General features: G+C 47.8%; 1 protein-coding gene across 2 annotated transcripts in view; it reads left to right on the top strand.

Annotated features, from left to right (window-relative positions):
* The window catches only part of Dennd5a (DENN domain containing 5A), a 65749-nt gene extending 53312 nt beyond the window's left edge, over positions 1-12437 (top strand). For both annotated transcript variants that reach the window (XM_087559617.1, NM_001107546.2), the window contains 10 exon segments: positions 892-976; positions 1643-1771; positions 5370-5491; positions 6665-6810; positions 7367-7485; positions 7798-7979; positions 8497-8579; positions 9214-9337; positions 9887-10055; positions 11430-12437. In XM_087559617.1, the coding sequence (XP_087415743.1) occupies positions 892-976; positions 1643-1771; positions 5370-5491; positions 6665-6810; positions 7367-7485; positions 7798-7979; positions 8497-8579; positions 9214-9337; positions 9887-10055; positions 11430-11613 (1343 nt within the window). In that variant the 3' untranslated portion in view covers positions 11614-12437.
* Positions 12438-13155: the final 718 nt, after the last annotated feature.

Here is a 13155-nt window from a genome sequence, read left to right as displayed (position 1 = left end):
TTTCCTTCCTTCTTTTTTGGTTTTGGTTTTGGCTTTTTGAGATAGGGTTCCTCTGTGTAGCTCTGGCTGTCCTGGAACTAGCTTTTTAGACCAGGCTAACTCACAGAGATCCACCTGCCTCTGTCTCCTGAGTGCTGGGATTAAAGGCATGCACTACTCCAGTCATCTAATCTTAATGGTAAAGGTAATGGTAAAGCTTGAATGGAATTTTGAAAAATGCCCTCCTTTGTTCTTTAGTTGGATCATGAACTTCATGCCCTTGAACTAGTTGTCCCTCAAGTAGCACTGATTCTGAGTAGAAAATTGACTGATGACAGGGACAGGCATTCCTGAAGCAGCCTATGAGGTCATCTTGGTGTACTTTGTGGGTGTGTGAATCCCAGAATTTCTCAGGGAGGTTATGTCAGTTACTGCCAAGGGACAAACTAGAGCAAAATATTCTCAACAGCTTGGGGTCGAAAATACTAAGCTTTAAACAGGACATCTGGTACCAGATCATGGTGTTGTTCCTCCCTCCGAGAACATAAGCATTCTGGAACAGGTGAATTCTGGAACATTCTCTTGGCTCTCTTGAAGACAGACTTGGGAGTGGGCAGTGGCTTCATGTGTAAGTTCTGTTGCCCTGGTCATGACATGTGTGCTCATGATGAACTGGGAGCCAGGAGTCAGCTCTGCCGTGCCTCCCTTACAGATCATTAAAGACGTAAATAATGTGCAGAAGTATAAAATCTGATTTCTGTTGGAAACCTAACGATATTTGTGAAATGACTTCTTAAGGGATTGATGATGGAGCCAATTGTCTATTGTAGGAGTGTGATTTGACATGTAAGAGATTTGGTAGCTATTTGGAAACGCAGGACTCCTTGGAGATAACCATCTTTGTTGTTCCAGGAATACTTCTTGATTCAGAACGGAGAAAGTCTGACGCCAGTGCTGTCATGTCTCCCCTGAGGGTCTCCTTAATCCAGGATATGAGGTCCGTCTGCTCACTTGTAAATTAACCACTAAACCTCGCCTCAGCTGTTGCTGGGGTGTGATGCTTAGTCCACAGATTCCTGTGGCTGTTAGAGCATTTCAGCCAAGTCAGCTAACTAGGAATTGTCACTGTTCGCCAACTAGAAGCCTTCACTGTTAGTCAGGTAACTAGGAGCCTTCACTGTTAGTCAGGTAACTAGGAGCCTTCACTGTTAGTCAGGTAACTAGGAGCCTTCACTGTTAGTCAGGTAACTAGGAGCCTTCACTGTTAGTCAGGTAACTAGGAGCCTTCACTGTTAGTCAGGTAACTAGGAGCCTTCACTGTTAGTCAGGTAACTAGGAGCCTTCACTGTTAGTTAGGTAACTAGGAGTCTTCAATGTTAGTCAGCCATCTGGGAGCCTTCACTATTGGTCTCTGTATATTTATAAGAAGGTAGTTCTGGCGTTTTGCAGACTAGACCAGGAAGAAGAGCATAGGTATCTCACAGTACAGGGCTTGGGATTAGCCTGGCCTGTTGAAACCTATATTAACTGTTCTTTTTCTCAAATTATGAGCAGTGTGTCTGGCAAAACCACAGAGAAGAGTGAGAAAGACTCCTAGGTGGGATGGGACTGTTCTCCTTGGACTGTGTTCATTTCCCACCTTACCCTACACTTCTTTCCTTAGGCACATTCAGAATATTGGGGAAATCAAGACTGATGTGGGAAAGGCCAGAGCATGGGTGCGACTGTCCATGGAGAAGAAGCTACTCTCCAGACATCTGAAGCAGCTTCTTTCAGACCATGAGCTCACCAAGTAAGGCCAGGCCCCAGGATTGTCAGGTAGACTAGACATTGGGGTTGGGAAGGTGAGTTCATCATGTTATAGCAGCAGCAGCAGCAGCAGCAGCCAGACTTAAGCTGCAGACAGCGTGTGCACCTCCCTCTATGTGCAGACTCCTGTGTCTGCTTTCGGCTTCCCCTGCCTTCAGTCTGCATGCTCAGAACTAGGCAGGTGCTGCTCTCCTTCCTGGAACCTTTAGCCATGAGGCATTTCTTTGGTCTGTCTATTTTTTATCCTGAGAAGCAAAGAGTTGGAGAATTATCTCTTCTGAGCCTGAGGCCAACCCAGGACAGCCGTTCCCTTTCCTTCTTCCTTGACTGAGTCTCCCCAGAGCGTTCAGATAACACGCCTAGAACCCCTTCCTCCATACTTCCCATTAAGGAAAGGGTGTCCAGAGCCATGGAACCTGCAGTCCCATTTGCCTGGCACTCTTTCCATGGTTCCAAACCAAGAATGAGCCGTCCTTCCCTTCTCTGACTCTCAGATGACTCAACTCTCTTTTCAGCACATCTGGCTTTTTCTTTTTCTTTTTTTTTTTTTTTTGGTCATTGTTGTTTGGGATTAAGAATCTCACACACGATGGGCAAATGTTGTATCATTTACCCAGTAAGTCTTCAGCCATAATCTTGTGTTTTTAAAATCTGTAGTCCTATTAGAGGACATTAGCTTAAAATTCACTCAGTATCCAGTTCTTGACCCCAATGACTACTTCAGGGAGTAGAAAATGAGGTTTGCTTCAACAGATTGCATTTTGGAGTACAGGAAGTGAGAAAGACTACATCAAGCACACCCTTCGGAATTAGTTCATGTGCCATTGCTACAATGGACCGCCCTGTGTTGAATGTCTTATGAAGAAGAAAAGATTTAGTTATTTCACAACAAATGAGATGCTGGAAGTCTGGGACCAGGTGACCACATCTACTTGGCCTGTGGCAAGGGCTTCCTTAGCTGTACCTTAGCTGTATCACAGCATAGACAAGGTAATGGCCCTGCCGAAGAGATGTGCTTGGAGTGGTCTCACTTATGGTAACCTGCTTTTGTGACTCACTCCACAAGACCATTAACACCCTCGTGAGTGATGCTTCCTGACCCTATTAGATTCCTTTAGATCTGACCTTTCACCACACTGGGGCCCAAACTTGTATGTGGCACATGAGCCTTCTAGGGAGTTAACTCAAACCATGCCTGACCTGTAGCACCCTCTGTCCTGCATCCTCATATTTCTCCTGGCTTATGGAGGGTTTCAACCATGCTGCACAGTTCCTCCTTTTCAGATGTTTTCAGTTGCTCCTGTTCTCATCCTCTCTCCATCCCCAGCTCCTTTAGGACCTAGTGAGAAGTTCTCTTTACCAGAGTTTTCTTGGACGTCAGGGCCATTTGTCCTCCAGACAGGCATTTGCTTTGACTCAGCATTTGTTGGCCTTCCTTTACCTTAGAAAGTGTGTTACAGTATGTAATGGTTTCATGCGTCTTAAAGTTTACTGACATTGGAAAGCTGGATTGTGTGCCTTTCCCAGTGCTGAGCATGTTGCTTAGTATCTAGAAGGAATCACACAGTGTCTGTAAAATGTGTGCCTGGCTGTCCAGGCAGGAACAGAACAACCTTGGAAGAATCAGTATTGATAGACTATTCTTCAGCTGCTGGCATTTTCAGCTAGATCTCACCATTGTTGGTAGCTTGGAGACTGAAGAAGGTATATATGTGTGGGGTTGTTCATGAAATTCAGTGAGCTTTAAACCCTAGAGGAACTAGTTAGCTCCCTTGTTGTGAGTTCATATCTCCTTGGTCTCTCCATGGTGACTGGGGCTGCATGGTGCTCCCCTCACCTTGGTCTCTCCATGGTGACTGGGGCTACATGGTGCTCCCCTTGAAACTGCTGTGTGATGTTGTATGGCTGCAATTGCCCTATACTCTTCTGCTTTTTTTCTCCTTTAAAAATTAAAATATTTATTGTGCACATGTGTGTGAGTGTATGTCAGAGGTCTGTCTTTTCACCATGTGGGTCTCAGAGTGGAATCAGGTCTTTAGACTTGGCAAGCCATCCTTTTACTCACTGAGCCACCTCACTCTCCTGTCTCCTGATTGCGTTCTCCCCTGCCCTTGCAGGACGCTGGCCTCAGCAGTCTCCCAGCCTCTGCATACATGCCATTCTTTGTCTCTGTCTCACTTGATGATCTCACTTACTCATGACTCCAGTCACCTCTAAGCAGGTGACTCCCACCTCTGAAGCGCTGACCGTTCTTCTGAGCTCCAGCCCCGCACTATTTCTGTTCAGACTTGGGAGGAGCTTGGAGAGAATAGAATCAGGCTTTACACCATGTGGTTAACTTCCTTTTTGGTTCTGCAAAAGGTTGCTGCTGTTTTCTCTGAACATCTTAACATTTCACCAACATCCACCATCCAGAATAATCAGGTTTGACTCCACTCTTCTGCCCTTCTTTTTTTTTTTTTTTTTTTTGTTCTTTTTTTCGGAGCTGGGGACCGAACCCAGGGCCTTGTGCTTCCTAGGCAAGCGCTCTACCACTGAGCTAAATCCCCAACCCCATCTTCTGCCCTTCTTGACTCTGGTTTTTTTTCTCCTCTTCTGTATTTCAGTCATCATTCTCTTTCCAGCCTCCCATCACACTAACTTAACTTCCTAAAATTGCACTAAGGATATAGGCTCTTATTATTTCCTTCTAGCCTAACTTTCCAGCTCTATTGCTTCCTCGTCATTTCTGGGCTCTCTAGTCAACTACCCTAATTTCCACACGTCCTTTTCCTGTGATTCAGAATATCTGTCTGTCCTCTAGACCCTCTTGATCTAGAAAACATGACAGGACTATTGAAGCTCACTGTTCTTAAATTCCCAGGAAGGGCCTTTTATCTAGTAACTCATGTGTAGTTGTATACCTTGGTGTTTATTCCATTCATTCTGACACTTAGGAGAGTCTGAGGGCAGGCTGTGGGTAAGGTGCTTTATAAATTCTCTGGGTGCTGGTGATGGTAGTAAGGCAGCTAGGATGTTGTCTTTCATCTTCCCTGTGTATGTCTCTTTGACAAGGGCCTGACCACTGTGCTCTCAGTACCCCCTTTATTTATGGAAGATATCATTGTTGTTGAGCCATGGAGGGCCTAGAAGTAGACAAAGGGAATTGGCCTTCAGTGTTCTGACTCTTGCTCTTCAGGTGGGTCTGAGGTAGGAGCCGGGCCTCGCCCTGTGTCACCTCTGAGAAGCAGGGTTCTACCTCAGCTTTCAGAACTAAGACGACAGCCTAACTAGAAGCCTGAGGGTGTCTGTTATCTTTGATAGTTTTGCAGTTTAGTCTTCGGTTCAGAAAAGGAGGTTCCATGACCTGTCTTGTATGACAATACAGCAACACGCAGGATCTGATTTTGCTGGACTTGCTTTGGCTTCAGCCTCTAGCATCAGCCACAGAGAATGGCTAGTTTTCATCCTTTATGAAGAGATCCTAAGGAGCTTGAGGCTTGCCGCCTCGTAACCTGTCTACTTGTGGAAGTGAGCACTTTTAGTTTTCCTGTCCTCTTGGCTGGGTACTGACGTGTTGCTGTCTTGTGACTGCCTGACAGGAAGCTGTACAAGCGTTATGCCTTCCTGCGCTGCGATGACGAGAAGGAGCAGTTCCTCTATCACCTGCTCTCCTTCAACGCAGTGGACTACTTCTGCTTCACCAATGTCTTCACAACCATCCGTGAGTAGCTCTGCTCCGATACCACGGCCTGTTCTAGCCAGGGGTCGTGAACCCACCCAGGCTGGCTGTCTCCTTCGAACTTTATTTCCTTTTGTTTATTTATTTTTCCTTGATTTTTGAGAGTCTCACTGTGTAGCCAAGACTGGCATCAAACCAAACCCATGGTTGTCCTCCTTGCCGCTGCCTTGTTCACACTGGTATACACCTGGGTGCCTGGCCTCCCTTGTAGTATCTGCTTACCTTGTGCTTCATGGGGGAAGAAAGGAGGAACAGCTCCTTCTCAGTGGCTGTTTTCTCTGAATTTTCTGTCCTCATCCTTTTGTTTGTCACGATGTCAGTCAGTGTTGCTCCACAAACTGCTCAGGGGCCTAAGGACCTAAGTGTGCGGAGCTGTGTTTGCCTTCCATCCTGCATGCTTCTAAAGAGTCCTCCGTTTGCTCACCCTGAGAACGGTCTCAGCACTACAGATTTAGAGGAGCCCAGAGATGTCTTCCTGAAGTAGCAGAAAGAACGAACACCTTGTGACAGTTGGCCTTTAGGCCAGGCCAGCCCTGCCCCCAACTCATCAAATTGCTGTGTGCAGAGCTGGAGAGAGTTCAAAATACTCTAAGGTCTTTGAGCTTCATCTTTCTATGATGCCAGGATTCTTCCTTTACTTGGTAGTTTGAGTTTGCTCCATAGGTAGTTCTCTGGCCAGCCACCCCCGGCCGTAGTCAGCAGCCACCCTCCAGGCTCTGCTCTCATCTTTGTCCCATTTCCTTCTCAGATACGAGGGCTGTGGGCTTGGTAGAAGTAGTATTGAACTGGAATTAAAAAACCTAGGGCAAAACTGTTTTCCTCTCTGTGCCCTGAAAAAGAGAGGTGGCAGCTGTGTAGACTGCTAAAATCAATACTATCGTTTGTTATTGGGCTCAAGAGGCAAGAGCCCGCAAAGCGCTCTGAGCTGGGGTTCAGTTAGGAGTTGGGTACATTTACAGCTGAGCTGCAGAAAGGCTTGTTTTGTTAGTTGGGTGGCAACCTGGGAAGAAAGAGCAGGGCTGCTCTGTGAAGCAGCCAGGGGATCCAACAACAACAGCACAGCAGGAGCCCATATTCCTGGAGCAGGTCAGGGCCCCTCCCATCAGGTGTAAGAGATTCCTAATCCCACCTTGACCTTTGTGGCTTCTCTAACAGTGATCCCATACCACATTTTGATTGTACCAAGCAAGAAGCTGGGGGGCTCCATGTTCACCGCCAATCCATGGATCTGTATATCAGGAGAACTGGGTGAAACACAGATCCTGCAGATCCCCAGGAATGTGCTAGAGATGACTTTTGAGGTGCGTGATATCTGGGGTCCCAACCCAAGGCTTTGTGGGGATCCAAGTTTGTAACAGCTGCTGTGGGGATTTTCTACAGGATGTTATGAAGGCCTTGTTTCACAGCCTTGTGAATCAGCACAGTGGACCTGCTCTGAGACAATGTTAGGCCAGGACCAGGGTGGATCTGGAGGGAAGAATGACTTCGTACATAGTCACTGTAGGAAGGAGTTTCTATGTCAGAACTTGTATATGAGGGTATATATGAGAATGGGGTGGATTGTTGGGGATTTCTCCAGAGTTCTTTCAACCATTAGACACAGGTATTTGTTAAGCTGCATGACCAACCTGGAGTGTTTTGACCCCAGACCCTGGCTTCCTCTAAGGCTAGCATCTTCTTTCTCACCTGTGAGCTGTCTAGGAGACAGTGCTGGTCTGCCAAAACTTGCAGTAGGTGGAGCTGTGAGCTCTGTTCCTACAGAAGCTGAGCCAGGTGGCAAGTAGCCAGTCAGATTTGTGCCTCTAAGGATTGCCACTTCTGCTTTTCTGACCTGGCTTCTTTTCCTTATTCCCTCAGTGCCAGAACCTGGGGAAGCTCACAACTGTCCAGATTGGCCACGATAATTCTGGGCTGTATGCCAAATGGCTTGTGGAATATGTGATGGTCAGGAATGAGATCACAGGACATACCTACAAGTGAGTGACCCTGAGTGTGCATCCTTAGGGCTATCTTTCATAATTGAGTCTGAGCTTCTCAAGGAGCCTCCTAAGGTTTGATAGTCCTGGTGATTTCCCTTTGGTTCCACCTTGGTATTTGAGAGATACAAATGGTTTCCAACTGAGTAAACATGTGTGGCATTGATGGACATGTGTCCAGAGAGTCCAGGAGCCCCTTGTCTGGTTTTGTAACCTGTGCCCTATGGATTGGCTTTGTTGATGGTGCCACTGAGCAGCAGGGGAGGATGCTGGAGGAATGAGTGGCTCTCACAGGCCATTGTTTACCTCTAGGTTTCCATGTGGCCGATGGCTGGGCAAGGGTATGGATGATGGAAGCCTGGAGCGTGTGCTTGTTGGGGAGCTGCTCACGTCCCTACCCGAGGTAGACGAGAGGCCTTGTCGGACTCCACCACTGCAGCAGTCCCCCAGCGTCATCCGGAGACTTGTGACCATCTCACCCAACAATAAGCCCAGTGAGTAGGAGGAGAGTCTAGAATGGGCAGGTAGGCCTCTGAGGGCCTGGCCTCACTCTGCAGCTGCCCCTGCTGGAGTAGAAAGTGTGGCAGGAGCCACCAATGTCAGCAAAGCCATCTCCTCTCTTGATCTTCATGTGTATTTGGCCCTTGCTTTGGAGATCTGGAAGGAGACTGATAATTTCTTATTTTTCCATGTTCCTGTCTGTCAGGGAGAGAGGTAATCTCTGGCCTCTTCCTTCCTGGTGACTGTTCACAGCCAAGTCCCAGCTCTTATGGAAACCAAGAGCTCCCAAGTAAAGTGGAAAGTAAACGGGGCCAGCATCTCAGAAACAGAGTTCTATTAGCTTGCCTTTGCCCCCCTAAGAGTTTTGGGAAGATTTCTCTCTGTAGAAGTAGGTGGGCAAGAGTTCTGCTTCCTGAATTCCCACTTTCCTGCTTCTGCCCATTCTATGTCTTCAGTCTCCTGCGTGGTAACTTCTGAGATTACTTATTACTGTCTACTTGATTTTCTCAGAGCTGAACACAGGGCAGATCCAGGAATCCATCGGGGAGGCGGTCAATGGCATTGTGAAGCACTTCCATAAACCTGAGAAAGAGGTGAGCGCCTTCCTGCCCTCTAGGCCAGCGCCTTCTGAGGAATACAGAGCCCTCTCGATAATAGGGTCACTTTGTTATACACTTCCATGGCTCTGGCTAGTCCAGAATCATCCATAAAGTCTTCTGGAATATCTCAAGCTAGCCTGGAACCCTTTGTGTAGCCTATCAAAAGTTGTGACAGTCTCCTGCCTCCACCTCCCAAGTGCTACGATTGTAGGTGCATCTTCCCTTGCCCAGCCAGAGTCCAGGACAGCATGTGCCTTACCTGCTTTGGGATGGGATGGACTGCCTCTGCCTCAGTTGTTTCATTTGCCCTTTAGATGGATGGGATTCCCCAGTAAACACACCCTCTTCCTGTCCTTTTTTGGATTTGCTTGTGCCTATCCAAATGATGACTACACTGGCTTTGTGTGCCCTCTTGGGCAGTCTCCTGTATGTGACCCCAACTCTATCACATGCCCTTCAGCAGTTTTCATTGAAAGAGCATGTCAGCCATTGTGGTTGGTGCTGGACAACAGACCAGAGCGTTTTGGTGCTTTGCTTCCTCCTGGCCTGGTTGTAGGTTTAAGGATATAGTAGTGGTAGGGCAGCTCAGCTGAGATCTGCCTGTCATGTATCCTGTTTTCTCTCTCAGCGTGGCAGTCTGACGCTGTTGCTTTGTGGAGAGTGTGGTCTCGTTTCAGCACTGGAGCAAGCTTTCCAGCATGGATTTAAATCACCCCGGCTCTTCAAAAATGTCTTCATTTGGGACTTCCTGGGTGAGCTGGTCTAGGGTTGAAGAGTAGGAAAAGTGTGGAGGTTTTTACACCCAGTAGCATGTGGTTTAGCTGTAGAAGCCAAATCAGGCAGCCCTCAGGCCTGCTATTTGTTTGCCTTGGTTTTCTTGTAAGGAATAATGGGAGAACACACCAACCCCACGCTCATTTGTATGACTTCTCACCTCTAAAAAACTTGACAAAAGAGATTCTAAGCATCTCCCATCTAGAATAGGCTTGGGCCCCAAGTCCTCACCCTATACCCTATAGAACCAAAATGACAGTTGAGAGTACCCCAAGCCCTGTGCAAGCCCCACTGGAAAAGTTCTCAGAACTTTCTCGTCTCTTCAGACCAAGGGAAAAGACCATGTTCATGCCAAGGGCTGCATAAATAAAATCTAAACTAGGTATTAGTTTTAACTATGCTTACTGACATCAGAATACTTGCCGTGGTCTCCTGAAGTTGCTTGTGTGGGCTTGGAGAGTCCAAAGCCTCTGGCCTGCGGGGCAGGTTTTGAGGAACCATTGTCATAGCTTTTCTTCTCTTCACAGAGAAAGCACAAACCTATTATGAGACGTTAGAGCAGAATGATGTAGTCCCAGAGGAAAACTGGCACACACGGGCCCGCAACTTCTGCCGATTTGTCACCGCAGTCAACAACACGCCTCGGAACATCGGCAAGGACGGCAAATTTCAGATGCTGGTGTGCCTGGGAGCCAGGTATTACAGGGCCAGAGGGTACAACAGCCAATACTCAGATTCCGCAATAGGGTAGGCGCTGCCACGCAGGGTAGGCGTTGGCCATGGCCCTGCCTTGGAGGGCTCCTTTAGGCCCTTAATTTTCTTATGAGTTTGTGGGGAGCTGTGAAGTAGAATGTGTATAATTAAGGAAGATGGAGGCCACATTTTGATAGGAAGGTTCAAAAACACCCCATTGGGGAAACTGGAAATAAATATGTATGGTTATTTTTTTTAGTAAACATTTGAATTTCAGGGCCCTTATAGATAGTAGTAGGAAGAAAGCTGAACTGGGAAGTTTACTGGTATGTTTAAAAGTAAAAGGTGTCAGACATCATCAAACTACCCCTCCTAGGTTGTGCTGAAACCTTAGAGAGGAGAGAGTTCCAAGAAAGCTTCAGGGAGGAGGAGGTATTGTGTGAGGCTCTCCTGGAAGGAGGTGACATGAGAATGACGAAAGGTCAGTGATAGGAGCCCATTTAGAGGGAAGCTCGGGGCCTCCAGGACCTGGGTGGAGAGCATTCTCTCTGTATTAGGGCTGCACTGTTTAATGAGAAGGCTGAGATCATGTGGGTCTGACATCATGGCCAATATGCATCAGAGTGACCAGCACTGAGAGCCTGTCAAGGCCATACAGACTAGAGGCAGGGTATTCAGGTCATGTGCAGAGAGTTGGTGTGGTGGTTAAATACAGACTCAGCTGAGTACTATGTGACTGTACCCCCAGCTACTGGGGAGCTAAGGCAGGAGGATTGCTTGAGCCTAGAAGTACAAGGCCATCATGAACAACATAGTAAGACCTCCATCTCAACCACACAAAAGTAAAGTAATAAGATGCTGGAGAGAGATGGCTCAGTGGTTAGGATCTTTTCCTTTTGTAGAGGACCCAAGTTGGGTTCCCAGAGGATCCACCATCTTGTGCCCTTTGGTGGCATTGCATGTGGCTGGTGCTGTCATGAAAACTAAACCTCTCGCAACAGTACTGGCACATGGGAAGTGTCCTGGGTCTTAGCACTTCTGGTGCTGCTAGTGTGTCATGTTGGCTGTGGAGACAAGAGGTGTTCCAGACTCTGTTTGATGAGGGGAGGAGCGCTCACCTCAGCCTAGTAACTGGTGTGTGCTAGGTTGTCTAGGGAGATGAAGGAGGTGGAGAGAGAGGCAGGTGACAGAGATAACTTGTTGGGTCACTCCCAAGGCTGGGTGGTGGAAAGCAAGCTCTTTTAGGTGGGGAAGTGGGACTATGGGGGAAGGGTACAGCTTCTTCATCTTCACACTTAGTTCAAGGAACCCTTGGCCTTGGCCTGTTTCTTTCTTTTTCCTTGCTTTGACCTACCTGGGTCACTCCCACCCCGCCAGAGATCACCTCCTGCACCACTGGATAGCCTTGCTGGCCGACTGTCCCATCACTGCACACATGTATGAGGATGTGGCACTGATCAAGGACCACACGCTCGTCAATTCTTTGATCCGAGTGCTGCAGACCCTGCAAGAATTCAACATCACACTGGACACCTCCCTTGTGAAGGGCATTGACATCTGAGCTCCCGGCCCCAGCCAGCAGCAAGACCCAGGAGGACGCCCCACAGCTCGGCCTCCTCATCCCAGAGGGACCCAAGCAGGCCGTGAGGGACAGAGAGGATGTGTATACTCACTGTAAAAAGAAAACTAGAGGATTTTTGGAAAAAATAATCTATTTTAGAGTTTATTTGCTTCCTGCTTTTTACACACTTTCATGTGAGAGAGACAGGAGAGGGCGAGGCTGGTGCTGCTTGTTTTGAAGCTGGTGCCTCCCTTGCACGGCCGCACGCTGGGAGCCTGTGGCCTCCCAGGCTGAGCCTGCACACACGTCACATCGATGAGGCCATTCCACATCGTTTTTAACTAATGTTTTCTATATTAACATTATTCTGGCTCTCTGGCTTTCACGGGCCATGCACAGGTGTGCGAGTGGGAGATCCCATGCTCAAAGGGATTTTTAGCAGTGCCTGTGATCAAGCACTGCGGAGTCAGCTCCACATCCGTTTCCCCCTTCCCCTTTTTTGTCAGTATTATTTGGGAAGGAGATATGCCAGGACAATGTCATCGTGCTACCGTCATGCAGAAAATCATGTTTCCTGTTGGCACAACGTTGCGCAGAAGTAAACATGAGCATGTTGTAACCAGTTTGTCCCGTCTTCATCTATCTTATTTATTTAACCTGCCAGTGTGTGTCTAAGTATTTGTTTTGTTTTCTTTTTTCCTCTTTAAGAAAAGGAAAAGCTTGTCACAATCTAACTGGCTATGTTATTACTGTTAAATTTATGTTGTTTTGCAACTTAGAAACCAGCTACAGTATGGCCCACTTAATAAAACACCTGAGACAAATCTCTCTGGTCACTGGCTTTCATGGGTGTATGCGTTGTGGAAGGTACAGTGTGGCCTGCCTGAGGACCAAACTGTGCGTCTCTCTCTCTCCCAACCGGCTGGGGTCTGGACTGCCTAGGATGTCCCAGAGGACTGATGTCCGTGGACCTTCCCTATCAGGTGCCCAAGGCTTTCATAGCTAATTCAGTCAGCCAGTGAAGAGGAATGTAGAAAGGTGATTCTCCCACTGCAGAGGGGAGGAAACCTGGCCAACCTTACAAAGATTATCGCTTGATCTCTGATACTGGGTCATTTCATGAGAAGTTTGGGAGACTGAACAGGTGTTGCAGTAAAAGAGCTTCTCAACCGGTTCCTGCCCTTAATGCGCTGAGCTTCTCCCCTAGGCTCTTTCTGACCTGGGTGCTCTCTCGCTCCAGCGGGCCATAAGCACTAGTGCTAATTTATCTCAGCTCCACTCTGGCTTCCAAGGCACTCTCTGACCAAGGCGGTCTGCGGGTCATTCTAGCATGGCATCTTGCCACACTAGTCTCTAGGGTTAGTTCCAGTACCCGTGGGGCCGAATGGAGCTAACCATAATTAATCTCTAATTAGTATCTCTCCCGGCAGCTCCCTGCTAGCTGAGAACTCTCTGGTTCCAGCTACCCGGTCAAATCAGGGCTCCACAAGTCCAGCATGGGCTACCTATCCCTGCCACGGACTCTGCCCACACTCCCAACAA

Source organism: Rattus norvegicus, chromosome 1, assembly GCF_021556685.1.
Source record: "Rattus norvegicus strain SHRSP/BbbUtx chromosome 1, alternate assembly SHRSP_T2T, whole genome shotgun sequence".
NCBI lineage: Eukaryota > Metazoa > Chordata > Mammalia > Rodentia > Muridae > Rattus > Rattus norvegicus.
Note: the sequence above shows the minus strand (reverse complement) of the source record. Positions and strands in the feature narration are given on the sequence as shown.